The sequence below is a fragment of the Garra rufa genome, chromosome 15, assembly GCF_049309525.1.
Source record: "Garra rufa chromosome 15, GarRuf1.0, whole genome shotgun sequence".
In the NCBI taxonomy this organism is placed as follows: domain Eukaryota; kingdom Metazoa; phylum Chordata; class Actinopteri; order Cypriniformes; family Cyprinidae; genus Garra; species Garra rufa.
Genome location: NC_133375.1, coordinates 6,305,417 through 6,326,115, shown reverse-complemented (window position 1 = coordinate 6,326,115; position 20,699 = coordinate 6,305,417). Strand labels below are relative to the sequence as shown.

The window sequence follows — 20,699 nt, the reverse complement described above, 5'->3', positions numbered from 1 at the left end:
CCACGGCGAAGATGGAGATCCGGCGGTCCACGGCGGAGCCGGAGCAACAGAGGGCCGAGGCTGTGCCCGCGGGAGGGAGGAGGTCCACAGACCCGGTGGGACGGAGCGACGAGGCGCAGCCGGAGGAGTAGAGTCCAGAGGCGAAGGTGGGGCGACGACTGACCAGGGTGGAGCCGGAGGGACGATGGAGCCCTGTGGAGCTGGTGGACCGAAGGGCTGAGGCGGAGTCCAGGACTCAGAGGCTGAAGGTGGAGATGAAGGATCCTCCAGCCATGACACCGATGGTGACTGGCAGACCCGCGGCGAGCCCACTGCACAGCTGGTGGGCTGAGGGTGAGCAAGGGGACAGACAGAAGACAGCGGGGATTCTGGAAGGCTGGACGGAACCAGCGGAGATTCAGGCATAGACAGAAGAAGGAGGGTGGGTGGGAAATCCAGGCAGACAGGTATTTCCGTGAAGAAGTCTATTAATTCCCCAAAGTCTTGCTCAAGCTCACCCCCAGTGGTGGTGCAGTGGGCAGGGCTCTCTACCACCCTCTCTTGCTCCACGCAGCACTCCACCGTTGCAGATGTAATGGCCGGCTCTCGCACCTGGTCGGAAGTTTTGAGCCCATCGGCGCTCCATACTGCTGTCGCTCTGGGCTCGGGCTTCCCGTCTACGGTGGGCTCAGGCTCGTAATCCGCAAGTCGGGGTGGCTAGCTGGGTTCTGGGTCTGGAGTGTCCACTCCACAAACGCGGCGAAATCCGCTCAAGGGTCGTCCTCGGACGACGACGCTCTGCATGACGCGTTGAGGCTGGCGTCATAGAACGCACAGAGCACGTCGTCCGGATAGCTGGTGGTATGAGCTACGAGCTGGAACATCAACGTGTAGCCCTCGAGCGGTAATTCCCCCTGCTTCAGCCGAAGAAGGATGAATTTCATAGAAAACACACGACGGAAACAAAGGACTGGAAAAAACGAACGGAAAACAGGCAAAGGTGAACACACAAAAACAACTGTATAGGTCGGTCTTTCTGTCACGAATCAGACAGGAACACACGAACAACAATGTAGTAAAAGACGTCTATTTAATAAATCCAACGAAAACTCAGGGAACACAGGAACACCAGGAGATAACATCAAAGACCGACAAGCAACAAAGCAAAGACACAAACTTATAAAGACACAATGATTGGGATACACAGGTGTGCTAAATTAGGCAGGAACCAAAACAAAGAGAGCAGCGGGGGAGACGGGAGAAACCAACAAAGTAGTCCAGGGGTGTGACACTAGCAGATAATTTTACTTGTTTTCAGGGGGGAAAAAAAAAACTAAATTAAGTGCATTTTGTTTAAAACAAGACTAAATATCTTATGTCATTTTGCTTATTTGGTAAATGCATCTTAATTTAGATTTTCATATATATTTTTACTAGAAACAAGACAAAAATACTAAGTAAGATAAGCTTTTTTTACAATGCTCATTCAAACATCTAAAAAATGTTTTATCCACAGATGAGTTACAGCAAGCTAGTTTGGAATGTTTATTTCATTATATATTTATTTTTTTAATTTGCTTATATAACCTATACTTAGATCGTACAGTGAAAACCTGACAGTGCGTCTGACCTACAGCACTATGTGTGAACTGGCTGGATCAAACACATCAGTTAAAGAACAGAAGACTGTCAATATTCATTGAACTAATATTAACTTGTGTGCTGTGCTGTGATCTGATCGGATGGGAATGGCAGTGGGACACTGACCTGAACGGGTAGGCAAACTCAACCTCAATGTTCAGGTTACTCTCTGTGCGATTCTTACACTCCACGCTCATGCGAAACACTCCAGAGTAACCACCACAGGTGGAGAATGCGAAGATCGCAAAGAACTGAGTAGGAGAAAAAAAAAAGAGGGTTAGTTATATTGAATAAATGGCAAATAGCAACAAGCAACATACAGTATAAATCACACACACACAAAAAAAAAATATTATAGTACAAGTTTCACCAGTGGCCAAGCTAAAAAGATAATATAAAGGTGAATATTTCCATATTTTCCCTGTATATTGTGGCGGGAGGAGCATACGACAGACACAGTGGGTGTGGCGTCAGGCCTCGGAGAGGCTTTTATTAAACAGAAAATAAGGGGAAACGTGGCCATAAAGGAAAATAGTGTCCAAAATAAAAGGGGAATCTGGTGTCCTCGGTGCTGGGGCAGCGTGACGGAAAGGTAGTGTTCGGAGGGGAAGGGTCCAGGAGAGGGGCGGAGTCCGGCGGCCGCGGGCGCTTCCCATACTGGCGGCCTGGGTGCTAGGGTGGCGGCATCTCCGGCAGGCTCATCCCTCTCGAGCTGTCCGGCGCTGGGGCGGCGGCTTCTGGCGGCCTCGGCCGGACCGCGGGTCCGGCGGCTCTCCAATGTCCTTGTGGCGCGGGATTCCCTCTTCACCCCTTCCTGGACCCGCGAGGACACCAGCGTGCATGCACGGGGGAAAGAGACCGGTCTCCCGAGGAGAGGCGCGCTCGGGATTTAAACAGCGGCGGTGATGAGGCTTCATTTACTTCAGGTGTCCCCATCACACGCCGCCAGCCCGAGCCGATTACACGCCCCTCCTCTCCCCTACACACCCACTCCCGTCGGGAGCCTGGAGAAGGGCGGCGAATAAGGGACGGGGTGGTGATGATAATTAGGGGGGGAGGCAGACGCCTCGCCACATTCCCCCCCCCCCAAGCGACATCCCCGTCCTCAGGTCGCCGCCCACGCAGGAGTGCCACCTTCCTCATCCAGGCTCCAGCGGTCGGAGTGGGCGGGGATTCCTCTCCAAGGCAACACTCCCTCTCGCAGCGCACCGGAACAGGGACAGAAAAAACGGTATTAGTTGACGGCCTCAACCAACCGCAGGATAAGCGACTAACTGAAACATCACTTACCCTCCTTGCGGCTGGGAGGCCGTCTCCGTCGCTTCTCCGTCCCTGTCCGGGTTTTCACGAACTTTTTGCGAGCGAGAGGGGATGACGTCATCAGGTGTTGCCCACTGCGCTGTCTAAGCCCCGCCCTGCCCGCATTCTCCACCACTGTGGCGGGAGGAGCATACGACAGACACAGTGGGTGTGGCGTCAGGCCTCGGAGAGGCTTTTATTAAACAGAAAATAAGGGGAAACGTGGCCATAAAGGAAATGGCTGAAAATGATGGCAAAGCTGAAATTTCAGCATCATTACTCATCTTCAGTGTCACATGATCCTTCAAAAATCATACTAATATGCTGACTTGATGATCAAGAAACATTTATTACTATTATCAGTGTTATATTATTCAGAGTTTATAATAAGTTAAAATGAAATAAATGAATACTTCTATTTAACAAGGATGCATTAAATTAGAGCTTCAAAACAATTAGTAATCAGTATATACTGTGATGTTTTTATCAGCTGTTTGGACTTTCATTCGGACAGCACCCATTTACTACAGAGGATCCACTAGTGAACAAGTGGTTAACTAATGTTAACAAATGGAACTTTATAGTAAGATTTTACCAACAATTAAAAAAAAAACATGATATTTCTTTTTGATATGTTTTGCCAACACTGTTACATTCAAAATATAATGTTATGAGATAGAAGATCACTTTTTAACGGTCTTAACTAAGGAATGTCATTTTACCCATTGTCTTTTACAGTCACACTTATTTACAGTCAGTATTCTAATGTTTGTGTGTGTGTGTGTGTGTGTGTAATACACACACATAAATGTGTATATTTAAAAATATGTTTGTATTTATTGTAAATATTTGTATGTAAAAACATGTATATAATTTATATTATATTTTACACATATATGTGACCCTGGAGCACAAAACCAGTCTTAAGTCGCTGGGGTATATTAGTAGCAATAGCCAAAAAAACATAGTATGGGTCAAAATTATTGATTTTCCTTTGATGCCAAGAATCATTAGGAAATTAAGTAAAGATCATCTTCCATAAAGATTTTTTTTTTATATAAAATTCCTACTGTAAACATATCAAAATGTAAATTTTGATTAGTAATATGCATTGTTAAGAACCTAATTTGGAGAATTTTAAAGGTGATTTTCTCAGTATTTTGATTTTTTTGCACCCTCAGATTCCAGATTTTCAAATAGTTGTATCTCGGCCAAATATTGTCCTATCCTAACAAACCATACATCAATAGAAAGCTTATTTTTTGAGCTCTCATATCATGTATGCATCTCAGTTTTGTAAAATTTAACCTTATGACGGTTTTGTGGTCCAGGGTCACACGCACACATATATATATATATATATATATATATATATATATATATATATATATATATATGTAATCTTACTTACATATTATATATATTTTTTTTTCAATGATACGTTTAAAGTTGGGTGTAAGTAAGATTTTTATGTTTTTTAAAGAAAGAAGTCTCTTATGCTCACCAAGGCTCCATTTAGATTTTTGTGCAATTTAATGGAACTGTTTTCATTTCAATATATTTAGAAATGTAATTTATTCATCTGATCCAAAGCTGAATTTTCAGCATCATTACTCCAGTATTCAGTGTCACATGATCCTTCAGAAATCATTCTAATATGCTGATTTGCTGCTTAAGAAACATTTAAGCATTCTTTCATTCATAAAAACATTATTTTTTTTAACCTACTGTAAATCATGTAAACTTCAACAGTGATAATAGTAATAAATTTTTTGAGCATCAAATCAGCATATTAGTATGATTTCTGAAGGATCATGTGACACTGAAGACAAGTAATGATGCTGAAAATTCAGCTTTGGCATCATTTTCAGCCATATACATATAGAGTGTATATAAAAAGTTGAAAACAGTTGTGCTGCTTAATATTTTTGTAGACATGATAGATATTTTAAGGATTCTCTGATTAAGAAAAAAAAGCTCAAAAGTACAGCATTTGTCTGAAATAGAAATCTTTACTGTCACTTTTGAACAATTTTAATGTATCCTTCTGAATAGAAGTATTTAAAAATCTTACTGACCCCAATTTTTTTTTTATATTTAAATGCTATATTTAATAGAAACATGATTTTCAGACATTTCACTTGTAAAATTTTAATTAAATACATCAAGAATAAGAAAGGAGTTACGTCTTAAAATACAGAAATGAGTATGATATAGATTTGGTTTTATGAGATGATTCACCATCTGCTGTTTCACACCTTCCTTCTGCTACCCAATCAGACACACTGCTGACACAAGCAAACTAGTGCTAAGTGTTGCACCTGTTGTCATGGATACGTAGCAAATGAGATGAGGCGACAAACATGAGGCGTTAACAAATTATCACAATAATGTTAGTCAACTGACTGGAATTAAAGCAGTAATAACAGAACACCAAGCATTAGCAAATGTACTGAAGTCACAATGGTGCAGGCACGTGCTCACACACACACACACACACACACACACATGTTGGGTTTACATGTTTTATGGGGACATTCCATAGGCGTAATGGTTTTTATACTGTACAAACCGTACTTTCTATGGCCCTACACCTACCCTACACCTAAACCTAGCCCTCACAGGAGATTGTGCACACTTTTACTTCATCAAAAAAACTCATTGTGCATGATTTATAAGCCTGTTTCCTCATGGGGACCTGAGAAATGTCCCCACAAGGTCAAAATCTACTGGTATTCCTATCCTTGTGGGGACATTTGGTCCCCACAACGTGATGAATACCAGGTACACACACACACACACACACACACACACACACACAGATTAGTTGGTCAGAGTATTTTTACCACACCCTCCCTTCACTGCAGGAAGATCCGATTGAATAGAAAATCCGGCTATTAATCTTACTGGGGTGCTTCACCATCTGTCACTACACACGCTGTGCCCATCTACTATATGTCACTCTAGGCACACACACACATTTACACACAAACACACACATAAGCTCTGTTCCAAAACCTAGTGAGCTGCCTCACGACCAACACTGACCAGCACTAATCTGAAAAAGTGACTGATCTGGATCGTTCTACATAGATCACTCCATGTGACACAAATAGCACTCTGCATGCAATTTATTTAGTCATAATGAAATCAAAATTCACAATTATTATTTTCTTATGGGATATTGCAGAGGCGGGGCAAAAACCTCCTCTCTCCAGCAACCTCTCAATCCCATGAGATTTCAGCAATAGAGTATTAGTGCCCGCCCACTTTTTTTTTTTTAGCAGTGCTGGTTCCAGAAGTATTTTTCCCATTCATTTGTCCTGTAGGGATCTTTTAAAAAAATCTTAATTGAAGGAAAAGTTCACTTCCGGAACAAAAATTTACAGATAATGTACTCACCCCCTTGTCATCCAAGATGTTCATGTCTTTGTTTCTTCAGTTGTGAAGGAATTATGTTGTTTTGAGGAAAACATTTCAGGATTTCTCTCCATATAATGGACTTCTATGGTGCCCTCGAGTTTGAACTTCCAAAATGCAGTTTAAATCGGCTCTAAATTACCCCAGCTGAGGAAGAAGGGTCTTATATAGCGAAACAATTAGTTATTTTCTAAAAAAAAAAACAAAAAAAAAAAAACAAAGGCTTGCTTTGTCTAGCTCTGCATGTACTCTGTGTATTCTGGTTCATGATAGTTAGGGTATGTTGAAAAACTCAAAAAAAAAAAATCTAATTTTCTCCTCCAACTTCAAAATCACCCTACATTGCTGCAGAAGTACTGACCAAGTGTTTACAAAGTGAACATGGAAAGACGTCAAACGCACTTTACAAAAAAAAGGTAAAAGAGCGATGTAGAACGATTTTGAAGTTGGAGGAGAAAATGAGATGGGAGTTTTTCAACATACCCTAACTGTGTCTGCGGAATACACAGAGTTCACACAGAGCTCGACGAGATGAGCATGTAAGGTTAAAAAGTATATCAATTGTCATTATTTTTAAGAAATAAACAATCATTTCGCAAGATAAGATCCTTCTTCTTTGGCTGGAATTGTTTAGAGCCCTTTGAAGCTGCATTTAATCTGCATTTCAAACTCGGGGCACCGTAGATGCCCACTATATGGAGAGAAATCCTGAAATGTTTTCCTCAAAAAACATAATTTCCTTACGACTGAAGAAAGAAAGACACGAACATCTTGGATGACAACTGGATGAGTACATTATCTGTACATTTTTATTCTGGAAGTGAAATTCTCTTTTAAAGTGCTATAAGCCATTAGCCAAAACAACCATCTGAAGAGAATCTTAACATTACAAACTTTTATTTTAAGCAAAAACGTAAAAGACAAAAGTACAAGTTTAGTACAATGTACTAAACAGCTTTAGTGAGGGAAAGAACTACAACCCCATGAACCACTGCAGATTACACAATCAAAATGAAAAATGACAGAAATATAAAACTAAAATCTGGATTTTATAAAAACAATACATTTTAAGTTTAAGTTAAGAACTGTTGACCCACTTTGCTGCAACTCTCTGATTGATGGACTTCTCTGTACAGCATCTTGGGTAATGTAGTTTTACAATAACAATAATTTACAGATAATGTACTCACCCCCTTGTCATCCAAGATGTTCGTGACTTTCTTTCTTCAGTCGTAAGGAAATTATGTTTTTTCAGCAAAAACATTTCAGGATTTCTCTCCATATAATGGACTTCTATGGTGCCCCGAGTTTGAACTTCTAAAATGCAGTTTAAATGCAGCTTCAAAGGGATCCCAGCTGAGGAAGAAGGGTCTTATCTAGCAAAACGATCGGTTATTTTCTAAAACAAATTACAATTTATATACTTTTTAACCTCAAATGCTTGTCTCCTCTAGCTCCGCAAGATGAGCGTTTGAGATTAAAAAGTATAAACGTTGTATAAATGTTTTTAGAAAATAACCGATTGTTTTGCTAGATAAGACCCTTCTTTCTCGACTGTAAACGTTTAAAGATGCTTGAAGCTGCATTTTGGAAGTTCAAACTCGGGGGCACCATAGAAGTCCATTATATGGAGAGAAATCCTGAAATGCTTTCCTCAAAAAACATTATTTCTTTCCAATGGAAGAAAGAAAGTCACGAACATCTTGGATGACAAGGGGGTGAGTACATTATCTGTAAATTTTTGTTCTGAAAGTGAACTGCTCCTTTAACTACACTTGAAGAAAATCAGGTTTGACATGGCATGAGGGTGAGTAAATGATGATAGAATTCGAAAAACTATTCATTTGAAAATAAAAAATAAAAGTGCTGTCGAATGTGTTAACGTAGGCGATTAATTTTTCTAGTTTAACGCTTTTAATTTTTTTTTTAACACAGTTAACGTCATAGGTCTTATAGCACACATGCTTCAATTGCACTCACAAATGTGGCGGCGTGCTGTAGCTTGCATCATATTATATTAAAGTGCGAATGAAACTATGAGCTTGTGCGTCAGATTCAGCTGCAGCAGCTCTTAAAGTAATAGCAGCCAAATACCATAATAACTCAGCTGCTGTGATGTCTGTTAATCAAAGAACAAAAGAAAAAAGAGGAAAGCTATCTTTTGTAGCTTTAAGGATTCATCTATATTTAATTTAGAATTTAGCGTTTGATAACTTTGTGCAATTTATTAGCTCAATGTATTTCCTACTTGCTGAAGGGCACAGGAAGAGATCACTTACATTAGAAGTTGTTATTTTTTAAAGTCTAATAAATGTTAAAACTGATAGCTCTCAATTATACAGCTGAAGTCAAAATTTACATCCCCCTTTCAGAATCTGCTAAATGTAATTTAATTTAACCAAAATAAAAGGGGTCATACAAAATGCATGCTATTTTTATTTAGTACTGACCTGAGTAAGATATTTCACATTAAAGATGTTTACATATAGTCCACAAGAGAAAATAATAGTTGCATTTATAAAAATGACTGTTCAAAAGTTTACATCATAAATAATAATAATTAAAATAATATAATAAAATAATAATTTACAGTAACTTGTGAATGCCGGTACACAAATAGTTACTGGCATAATATGGCACAAGCATCAGATGTAATAAACACAGCACTTCATTATCCTGGGCTGTCTGAGTGTCTTAGGAAGTGAAATGCATTATTACTTGCACTGCATGATTATATTTGTTAGAAGACATCTGGACTGATAAAGTAATAAAGACGAGGACAAAAAAAAACAACAACAACAAAAACAACAACAGAAAGCATATCACACAAGATCAATCATTTTCCTTTTGCATTAATAAAGGGTCAAAGGGATACACTTTCTTTTTGTAGAATATCAGCTGTTGAATTCCAAAAAATCAAACAAGAATCAAAACATCTAACAGGACTTTCAAATCCTATTTGATTCCTAGAATTTTACTGGACATTGTGTGAACTCTGCTGGGTTTGTATTGGAATAATGTCTTGCAGAACAGCAACAGAGAGAGCTTTAGCAGTTTTCAAATCCCCACAGATTTTCTTTCAATTCTTTGTGATACACGGATATTTTATCCAGCTGTTACAGTTAGGAATTATGTGTTCCCATTTAGGACATCAAGGTTTTTTCTTAGTGTTGCTGTAATCCTATAAGAAAATTGCCATTGTGATCATGTAGGATTGGTTCCGAATTAAAACAGGAGTCCTGTAAGCATTCCCTATACTATATGGGAATAAATATAAGAAGGAATAAGGAATAATGTTACTAAAATTCAGTTTTGTTTCTACTGTGATCCTAACACTTGATTAACTAACATGAACAAACAATGAACAATACATTTATTGCACTATTTAATAATCTTTTTTAACGTGCATTAACTAATGTAACTTTTGATTTTAATTATGCATTAGTAAATGTTATAATTAATAATAACTAAGTTTATTAAATGCTATAGAAGAACTGTTAATTCTTAATTCACGTTAACTAAAGTAGTTAACTAATGTTAACTAATGAAACCTTATTGTAAAGAGTTACCAAAAGTACTATTATGGTTTTGATGTCAAATATCTATTATGCTACACTCTTAAAAATAAAGGTGCTTCGAAAGGTTCTTCACAGCGATGCCATAGAAGAACCATTTTTGGTTCCACAGAGAACCAATCAGTCAAAGGTTCTTTAAAGAACCATCTCTTTCTTACCTTTTTCAACATCTGAAGAACCTTCTTTCACCACAAAGAACCTTTTGTGAAACTTAAAGGTCCAAGACCATATGTTTACTGAGGATTCATGCCAGTTCCAGTCCAGTAAATTCTCTCTAACTCTGAGCAATTCATTATTTTAGGAAGCTTTAAATAGAACATTAGACAGAACTGGGCAAAAATACATGGCACAGCATAGTGAACCAAACTGTACTGTTAAATGTACAGATGTCGCTAGATATTAATGCTTCTTCTGTGTCAGAAGGACCCAGTGTATCTGCCTAATGTATTGAATTCAAAATCTGAATTCAATTATTATAATTCAATAATAATGCATCAATAATGCTCACAAGTAAGAACTGGAGATTATTCATAGCAGACAGCCTTGATTCCTAGATCTCTTGACTGTAAACTCAGGCTCCTCTCCAAGCGCTGGTTACGTAAGCAGCAGTGACTGTTCACAGCCTCCCACACAAGCTGTGCACAATACCATGTGCATGTGTTGTGTTTACTGCCAGCTATAATTGAGACGAACTAGATTTGCACTTCTTGTAAGAAAATACTAGTGCTTTCGGTAAAATTACAGTTTTACAAAGTTGCAAACTGAAGATATTCTACAGCTTTGTTGTATGAAATAATATGAAGGAAAGAAAACGAAGGCACTATGTTTTAAAAAACAGCAAGGTCTGTAGTTACTCACCCATTGTAAGATTTTAATAAATCCTAATGGCTGTTTGATGATTGTGAACTGTCCAGTCGCGACCAGCTAAAAAACAAATACATAAATAACATCAGCAACAAAATACTTTTAAAAAGAGAATTTATTATGAATATAACATGCTTTAAAAACCAGAGTGAAATTATGTTTTCAGATGTTTTCAGGCATGTTAACTGCAAGTAAATGAAAATGTACTATTGTATAAATTTTAAGGCTGCAAAATGATTAATTGCAATTAATCGCAATAAAAATTTGTTTACATATATGTGTTTGTACTGTGTATGTTTATATATATATATATATATATATATATATGTGTGTGTGTGTATATATTTTTTTCAAATTACTTGTAAGCATATATTTTTATAATTGCATATAATTTATATTATACACAAATACAAATATTTTATATATAAACATATTTTCCCTTATATATACAATCAAGCCCGAAATTATTCATACCCCTGGTGAATTCTGACTTAAAGTTACTTTTATTCAGCCAGCAAGTTTTTTTTTATTTTAATTAGAAATGACACAGACATCTCCCAGAAGATAAGACGATACAAGAGGCATCATTGTGGAAAAAAAATATTACTCTTATTTATTACTCTTACTATTATTTACATTTGAACAAAAAAGTGGCATGTCCAAAGTTATTCATACCCTTCTCAATAATCAATAGAAAAGCCTTTATTGGCTATTACAGCAATCAAACACTTCCTATAGTTGCTGACCAGCTTTTTGTATGTCTCCACTGGTATTTTTGTCCATTCATCTTTAGCGATGAGCTCCAACTCTTTCAGGTCTTATCTCCCTCCACAGATTCTCAATTCAGGACTCTGGCTGGGCCACTGCAAAACGATAATGTTTCTGTCTGATAACCATTTCTACACCACTTTTGCTGTGTGTTTTGGGTCGTTGTCGTGCTGAAATGTCCACTGGTGCCCAAGACCAAGTTTCTCTGCAGACTATCTGATGTTGTTGTTGAGTATTTTGATGCATTGCTCCTTTTTCATGGTGCCTTTTACTGTGATTAGGTTCCCTGCTCCACCGGCTGAAAAAACACCCCCAAAACATTAGGTTCCCACCACCATGTTTGACAGTGGGGATGATGTTCTTAGGGTTGAAGGCTTCTCCTTTTTTACTCCAAATGAAGGCTACGTCATTGTGGCCAAACAATTCAATTTTTGTTTCATCTGACCATAAAACAGAAGATCAGAAGTCTTATTAATTGTCCAGATGAGCATTTGCAAAGGCCAAGGGGGCTTATGTGTGCCTTATCTGGAGAAGTGGTGTCCTCCGTGGTCTGTGTCCGTGGAACCCAGTGGTGTGCAGTGTGCATGGGACTGTTTGCTTTGAGAAGTTTCTACCAGCAGAGCCCAGATTCATCAGGATGGCCTTGGTGGTGATCCTTGGATTCTTTTTTTCCTTTCTCACTATCCTCCTGGCCAGCACAGGTGTCACTTTTGGCTTCAGACCAAGTCCTCTGAGATTTTTCACAGTGCGGAACGTCTTGTATTTTTTAATAATAATTTGCACTGTAGCCACTGGAACATCAAAACACTTAGATATGGTCTTATAGCCTTTTCCTGACTTGTGAGCAGCCACAATGTGCAGCCGTAGGTCCTCAGTGAGCTCCTTTGTCTTAGCCATGACTGTCCACAAACCAACAGCAGAGAGCTTCTGTTTTTCACCTGTTGAGTTGATTAAAACAGCTGTTCCCAATGAATCAGGGTAATTAGGATGCTTTAGAACAGCTTGGACTATTTGGAATGGTATAGAACTTTGGATTTTCCCATAGACTGTGACAGTTTGCAAAGGGTATGAATAATTTTGGAAATGCTACTTTTTGTTCAAATGTAAATAAAAGCTGAGAAATATTTTTTTCCACAATGATGCCTCTTGTACATCGTCTTATTATCTTCTGGGAAAAGCCTGTGTCATTTCCGATCAAAAAAAACTTGCTGGTTGAATAAAAGTAACTTTAAGTCAGAATTTGCCAGGTGTATAAATAATTTCGGGCTTGACTGTATTTATTTTAAAATTATTTGTAAGTATATATATTTATAATTGTATATAATTTATATTATATATAAATAAAATTTTATTACATATAAATACAACATATTTTTCCTTTATATATATATGTGTGTGTGTGTGTGTTTATATATACATAAACACATGTACACACAGTATGCACACAAATAATATGTAAGCATAAACTTTTATTTTGATTGTGATTAATCGCGATTAATCATTTTGCAGCCCTAATTTTTATATAATAACTACAGTAAGAGTACCTTTTTTAACCACTTATATGTAATTTCAGATTTTTTTCTATTGTAGTTCAATTGAAATATGTTTAACGCTCTGGGCCTCTTAATTTAGGAGTCACACTTGGCTACTTCGCGGTCAAAAGTGACCAGTGCCTTAAAAAGTAACTTTTCTTTTTCTTCAGGAAAAACAATGAAATATATTTTTATTCAATAATATTTTGTGATTATTATTTAGAATTTTGAGGACTTTTTATGATACTATGCAAGATTTATAAAATTTTAATGAACCATATTTTTTCCACTAGAATTAATATTTTTATTTATTTAATTATTTATTTATTATTTTTTAATAAATGCAACATTTACCATTATAATTGCTTGATTGCTGAACACTTTTCTTCAGCACAGTGGCTGATTTATAGCTTGTATTTGCAGCTTGAAAAGATTCTCTGAATTATTGCAGTTTTTTGTATTTCCAATTATTTCCCATGTCTGTAAATTTTGACCACGAAGGAGCCAAGTGGGACTATTTTTTTGACCCTTTAACATATCCAAATCATGTCAGTGATTTTTTTGTGTGCTCACATAGCCACTGCAACAAAAGTCACCAGGTGTCATCTCATTCCGATGAAGCTACGATTTTAAAACATACAATTTTTTGATCAAAAATGACAGAAGAGGCCCACAGGGTTAAAGTGAACTGTTGAATGTACTGACAAGCATTTATGATAAACTAGAATATACTTTAATGTCATACAAGTTTCAATAGAAGTGACATGTATTAACATTTATTTATAATTACATATTTGTTAAGATGAACTTGCAGTTTAGTATAATATCTAATATATTACACTATAATATAATATTCAAATATGGTAAAAAAAAATAAGTGTAAATACTTTACATGTGCTTTAGTGATTTAGCTTTTTGTGATTTAAAAATGTTCTTAAAGGAAAACTTTGACAAAAAACTTGACAGAGTGCACTTTTAAAGAGTGAACCTAAGTGATAAGAAACCCTCACAAAAGTGCTCTCTCTTAACATTTTATTGAATTAATATTATCTGCAAGCATTTGAATATACTTATAAGATTTGTAATACATTACAAGTGCACATTTAATAAAATAAAGCAGACTTTTTTTCACAAGGGTGTCTAGCCTATCTATTTATTTACTCACAGTCTGTCCGTGTAATGTAAACAGCATTTTGCAGTTTATTACTTCTACTGAGTCACATATTTTGGCGGATAATGCAGGTATGTTGCATTTGGCTCCTCGATACACTGTGATAACCTGGCCGTCCCTGCTGACGTCAGCGATGACGATAGAGCCGCCCGCAGCAGCGTCCAGAGCGACCAACAGCGCGCACACGAGAGGAGAGGGAGACTTTGCAAGCATTAGAATTAGTCAAAGCTGCTTATCTCAACGTTTCCTTTATGAAAGTGCAACTAGCGAGCATTTACAGGCTGCAGGCCGATATATCTGACTCGCACAGCGGGCGCGAGGCCAAAGAGCAGGCGAGTGAATGCGGCACGCTGCAGACTGATGCAGTGACGGCGTCGCACTGTCATCTCTCACCTTGCTCTTGAATACCTCTGCAAACTATAGGCCATCTGCTGTAACCTACTTTGTGACATCTCGGTTCTGTTTGGATTGAATAACTGACAAGCAGTGACTGAATAAATACTATTCTGAAGTCCGAGCGAATCGTTTGAGCGAATCGGTTCTCTCGAACGATTTGACTCAGTGAGCTAGTTCACTGAATCGTTTGTGGTGTCACTACAGAAACGGCGTTTTAAGATTTATTGTTTGGTTATATAGATTGTTTATGATTCAGTCGTGTCTGCCACTCACAGTTTAACTCTAAATGTTTATCTTTACAGTTAGGTTAAACACGAAGCCTGAGGGAGTCGGTTCCTTTGAATCACTAAAAAGAACCGGTTCAAAAGTCAATTCGCTCGCGAATTGGACATCAATGTGAATACAGATAAACAGCCCGCAGACGGCTCTCGTCCTTTTATGCCTCATCTCACATATGCATCATGAAAATAAAGACCTTAGGCTATTTGAACAGCCAGTGTGCACTGTGTGAATCATAAAGCACCACGTTTGAAAATAGTTGCGCATTAGTTTTTACTAAATAAATACCCCGCAGTATAACATTCCACCGTCGCAATGCACTGCATAAATCCTAGTGTTGTTTATCGGTTTCACGTGAAATGCCTTGAATTGCAAACGGTTTTCTGTTGTGTTTTATTTAGTGGCATCCAGCAGGGATTCCTTGAAAGTCAACGAGACGTCGTGTCTAGGTATGTTCTTGTCCTGGTAAGTCATTCATTTAAACTCCGTTATCCGTCCTGTTCAAATCAACGTCGTTCACTCAGATATAACGGTAGCCTGTTTGCCTTTAGGTCTACACGCGAATAAGTGTGAGGATTTTGCAGAATTTATTGGTGAATAGCTGTGATTGAAAGCCCTACCTGGTTGACAACATCCATCTCGGCCGCCTTGTCGCTGATAAGAGGATCAGACGAGTGGAGGTAGAGCGCCGCTACATCCGGGTCACCGCAGGAGCAGCGCTCCGAAACACCGCTAACGATAATCTGTCGGTCAAGTCTTGGTTGTCTGAAGAAAAGCGCTTCTTTTTTTTCAGGATGATCAACCTTGAATAATACAACAGCGTCTTTATTCCTTATCAGAATGTACTGTTTTAACGTAATGGGTAAAAAAACAATAACAACAACATAAATAGGCTAAACAATTAATTAGAAATAATAACAATAATTAATAAGTACAAATAATAATACTAAATGTAATAAAGATTTTGTCAGCCATACACTGATGCACATCTTACATCAATATTTGTTATTTCTTTATACGTTCTGTTTCCCTTTCATTTACATAAGCTACATAACACTGAACTATATAGGATTTAGGTAGATGTTGAAAAGGTAAACGTGTGAATTTTTGACCTATATAACTACAAAAATGCTATGTTAAAATAAACCCAACCTTGGTTATTTGGCAGCCCAGAGCTGTGTACATTTTGGAACACATGGGTTATTTTATTTAAGTCAACTTTTGTTAAAAAAAATATTATTTTGCTGGCTTAAAATGGGTTGGAAATGAAAAATCACACACAGAATTGTGTGTAACAGCAATAATCAAAAGATGAACATTTATTATTAAGCAAGAATACCCATTGACAAAAATATAAGACAAATTGAATTTATTTGGGTCAATACACTGCAAAAAATGCTTTTCTTACTTAGATTTTTTATCTTGTTTCCAGCCAAAATATCTGAAAATTCTTAAATCAAGATGGATTTTCTAGACGAGTAAAAATTATTTTCCTGTTTTCAGAAAAAAAAACAAGGCAAAATTAAGTGATTTTTTTTTTTTTGCTTAGAACAAGCAAAATGATCTGCCAATGGGGTAAGAAAAAAAATTGTTATTTCAAACAGAAAACAAGATTATTTTTCTTACCCCATTGGCAGATTATTTTGCTTGTTTTAAGCAAAAACACACTTATTTTTGACTTGTTTTTTATGAAAACAAGACAAACATTATTAGAAATAATGACAATAATTAAAAATTATGATAATAATAATTAATAAGTATTTACAAATAATAATACTAAATGTAATAAATATTTTGTCAGCCATACAATGATGCACATGATGCTCTACTGTTTCCCTTTCATTTACATAAGCTACATAACACTGAACTTTAGGATTTAAGTAGATATTATAACTACAAAAATGCTATGTTAAAAACAACCCAACCTTGGTTATTTGGCAGCCCAGAGCTGTGTACATTTTGGAACACATGGGTTATTTTATTTAAGTCAACTTTTGTTAAAAAAAAATATTATTTTTCTGGCTTAAAATGGGTTGGAAATGAAAAATCACACACAGAATTGTGTGTAACAGCAATAATCAAAAGATGAACATTTATTATTAAGCAAGAACACCCATTGACAAAAATATAAGACAAACAAATTGAATTTATTTGGGTCAATACAGCATAGTTTAAAACATTATATAACATTAAACTCATTAAAAAAGTATTTTAGAAACTAAAAAAGAAGCATTTAAAAGTTGCATTTTAATTTAAGTGTTTAACCGTTCTCTCAGATGCTGTGACTCACTCCATAACCCATAAATAAACAGCACTGAGATTAGAGAACATATTTTAACATCAAATTAAATTAAATTCAGTATTATAATGAATAAAATCAGTTATGCATTGCAAAAGGCATTTCCATCATGCAAAATGACCGCTGCTGATGCAGCTGACTGATATCTTATCATCAGCGGTAGACTGGGAGAAAATTTTAGGCCGGGAAATCACAATAATCCAGGCCATCCGATAAACCCACAACAAATTCTGAAACCACGGACAACAATATTTTTTGTATGGCCATCATCATTATCACATAAATAAGTTTAAATCCGTAGGCTGGTGCCGAGCAAAATAATTGAAGGTTATCTCTTGAACTTCCATTTATCTTTTTAGTCTCTTTATTTTCCCTGACATCTGTCTTCTTTCACTAATTCTCTTGTACCTGTCACTTTTTCCTCAACATGTCTACCACCTTGTTGCAAAACAACCACCTCATTGTAATTTGTTTGGACTTAGTATACATTTATTTTACAAAAAATGTAAGTATTACATTAGGATCATGTGCTTTTGTTTTATCTTGCCTAAATGTCAAAATTATTAGCCCACAATAATAGCGACATCTCGAATATATCTTTATTGGAATCCTAATACTGAACATGTTTTTGCATTATCATAGGGGAATCATTTAGAGGAATTTATAAATGAAGCGTATACCCACTTCTCCAGCCACCACTACACCACTGATTTACATTATAAATGAAATAAAATGTATACAAACCTTTATTTCGCTGAATAAGTGCACCAAATCAGCTGAGAAATGCTTTCTCCTGTAGAGGACACAAAAAGCCTGCACTCTGACTGTAACTCAGCTGGGTTGTTTTGTCAGACACAGGATCAACCCAATAGTTAGGTAAAAAAAACAAAAAAAAAACAATAGTTAATAACCCATTAAAAATGACCCCTCTTAGCTAAAGAAAAACTACTCAGCACCTGGGTAAAAATATAAAAAATAACTCAATAAAATTACCCAAAAAGTTGAACCCAGCTTGCATAAAAACTGCCCAGTACCTAGGTAAAAAAATAAAAAAAATAAACAAAAAATAAAATAAAATATTACCCGGCATTTTTTAGTGCAAACACTTCTGCTGCCTTGTGCTAATCCTCAACTCTTTTAGAAGAAAAATACTGTGAAACAAGGCATTACAGTAAATGTAGACCGTACTGGTCATCCTGATATATTGATTTATATAAGTTTAATTATGTACATCTGTTCTTGCAGTAGGTTTATTTTCTTAGTGATCAAGATTTCTTGCAGAATTGGGTTTTTAAACTGTCGCCCTGGGTTGACTTTTTCCTGTGGGTTAGAGGTTTGACGTTTATGAATTGCATTTATATGAAATGCACCCATTTTAAATTCTGCCAATGTTAAATTATTTGAGCTCATGTATGAAAACAGACTGTGTTTATAAGCATATAACAATTTGTAAATATTTTATGTTTAAGTGAATTAGTGGCTAAATCTGTTCATGCCCCAGTAAGGTTATGTTGGGTTAGAGACGGGCCTTCATGCTTACTTTTTCGAATAATGTCAAAGGACACCTATTATGCCCCCTTTTACAAGATATAGTCTCAGGTGTCCTCAGAATGTGACACATCCGAAGCACGTGGACAGAAAGCGTCTGTCACAAGGCATGTGAGTAAACGAAGTTCTCTTTCATGTCTTATTGCACTTAAACTGCCAAATACACATAAGTTTATGTTAAAAACACAGGAGTAACAAAAAAAAATTCATGTCTATATTAGATCTGGGTGGCAGCAGCGTAATATACAGTAAATAAATCAATAAATCCAATGCTATCTTGTCTCCTCTAAGGCTGAGACTCTAAATAGTGTTCAGTGCTCGCCTGTGCAGCCAAAGAAAGAACAGTTAGCATGCTTTACTCGAACTTTTGCCATGGCGTTAAAACAGGTAGACCGTTATTACTTGCGAAAACACAATGGCAACGCTGTGGGTGGAAACATGCAGATTAAGGGGTGGTAATATTATAATGAGATCCCCTTTCTATGTCACAGAAGAGCCAAAAACAAAACAAAAAAAATAATAATTGCTGGGTTATTTTTATTCGTTTTCTCATTTTCTGAGTTGGTAGATGCACCAGGGAATCGATTATAGCACTAAAACATGGAAAAAGTCAAACTTTCATGATATGTCAGCTTTAATGTAAAATGTAAAAATGTTATGATTCACATAGTACAAATTCTTACAAAATCACCAATAGTTTTTGAATGTGCATGTGAAGTGACATCGCCAACTATTGGCCTGGCATGCATAATACAGCGTTTTTATTTGTTTTCATAGATTTCTTTGAACAGGGATTATTTTGAAAACAGTGTCATCTGCATGCAAAACTATTTATAACAACACAAAAGAAAAGCATTTCCATTTTTAGTACACTCGCGTAAACATACTTTCAGTCCAAAACATGGAGAAAAATGTCTCCTGTCAAAAATTTCTATCCACCTACATACGTATTTGTTACAGTCTGTTATCTTCTAATCGTACAATCCTTGCATACAGCAAAACCAACCACGTTCACATACTACCCTCAATCCAACACAGTTGGATCCTGCTCCAGATGGCATATTTATTTCAGTCTCTCTCCTCTTCTCAGTAAATAAAAAATGCCAGCTCTTCTCTCCACCCCAATCTTGGTCAAAAGAAAAAGTAAGCATGAAGTTTTGTAAGCGATTCTCATCTTGTTCTTCTTTGAAAATAAATGTAACAGTAGATTTATATATTGAGAACTGGAGGACGATCACCATCTGCATGGCCCAGCAGACAACGAGTCAAAGAGAAACAGCTAGCAAAAACATCAACGTTATGAAGGCTTAATGCACCAGTTACTAGGATTTAGAGCTGATGACAAAGCAAAAGGGTCGAGAAGATCTTCGTGTGGCTTTGTATTTGAAGGAACAAAAGGGTCCATGATGAGCAGAACTGTGTGGCGAGTTGCAGCATCAGTCACTTGCTTACGATTCACGAATGTAATTTCTGATGGAAAAAAGGAAAAAGTGACAATCTTTTAAAGTACTTTTTAAATCATAGTTAAAGTTGATAACAGCATAAGATCTATTTGATTAGATTTGTGTATGATATTACACAGTTAATATTGTTTTACAGGAAAATAAAGGTAGGGTAGGACGATTTTGAAAAGGCTAACAATAGCAATGCACTTAAGAAAACCATAGGCTAACCAGCAACACGATGACAGATGATGTTGATTAATGGTTGAATGCAACACTGTCAGATTACCTCATGTCTAATGTACATACAGTATCTCACAAAAGTGAGTACACCCCTCACATTTCAGCAACCATTTTAGTATATAATCTCAAGGGACAATACTATAGAAATGAAACTGGGAGATATTATAGAGCAGTCAATGTGCAGCTTTTATAGCAGTAAAGATTTACTGTCCCCTGAAAATAACTCAACATACAGCCATTATT

General features: G+C 36.7%; 1 protein-coding gene across 1 annotated transcript in view; it reads right to left on the bottom strand.

The window, feature by feature from the left end:
* sypb (synaptophysin b) overlaps positions 1-15,675 on the bottom strand; it is a 29,547-nt gene extending 13,872 nt beyond the window's left edge. The window contains exons 1-3 of the mRNA XM_073818515.1: positions 15,545-15,675; positions 10,773-10,838; positions 1,747-1,871 (exon numbers count right to left, since the gene is read on the bottom strand). Coding sequence (XP_073674616.1) covers positions 1,747-1,871; positions 10,773-10,838; positions 15,545-15,562 — 209 coding nt within the window. The 5' untranslated portion in view covers positions 15,563-15,675. The remainder of the gene's footprint in view (positions 1-1,746; positions 1,872-10,772; positions 10,839-15,544) is intronic.
* Between the last annotated feature and the right edge of the window lie 5,024 nt (positions 15,676-20,699).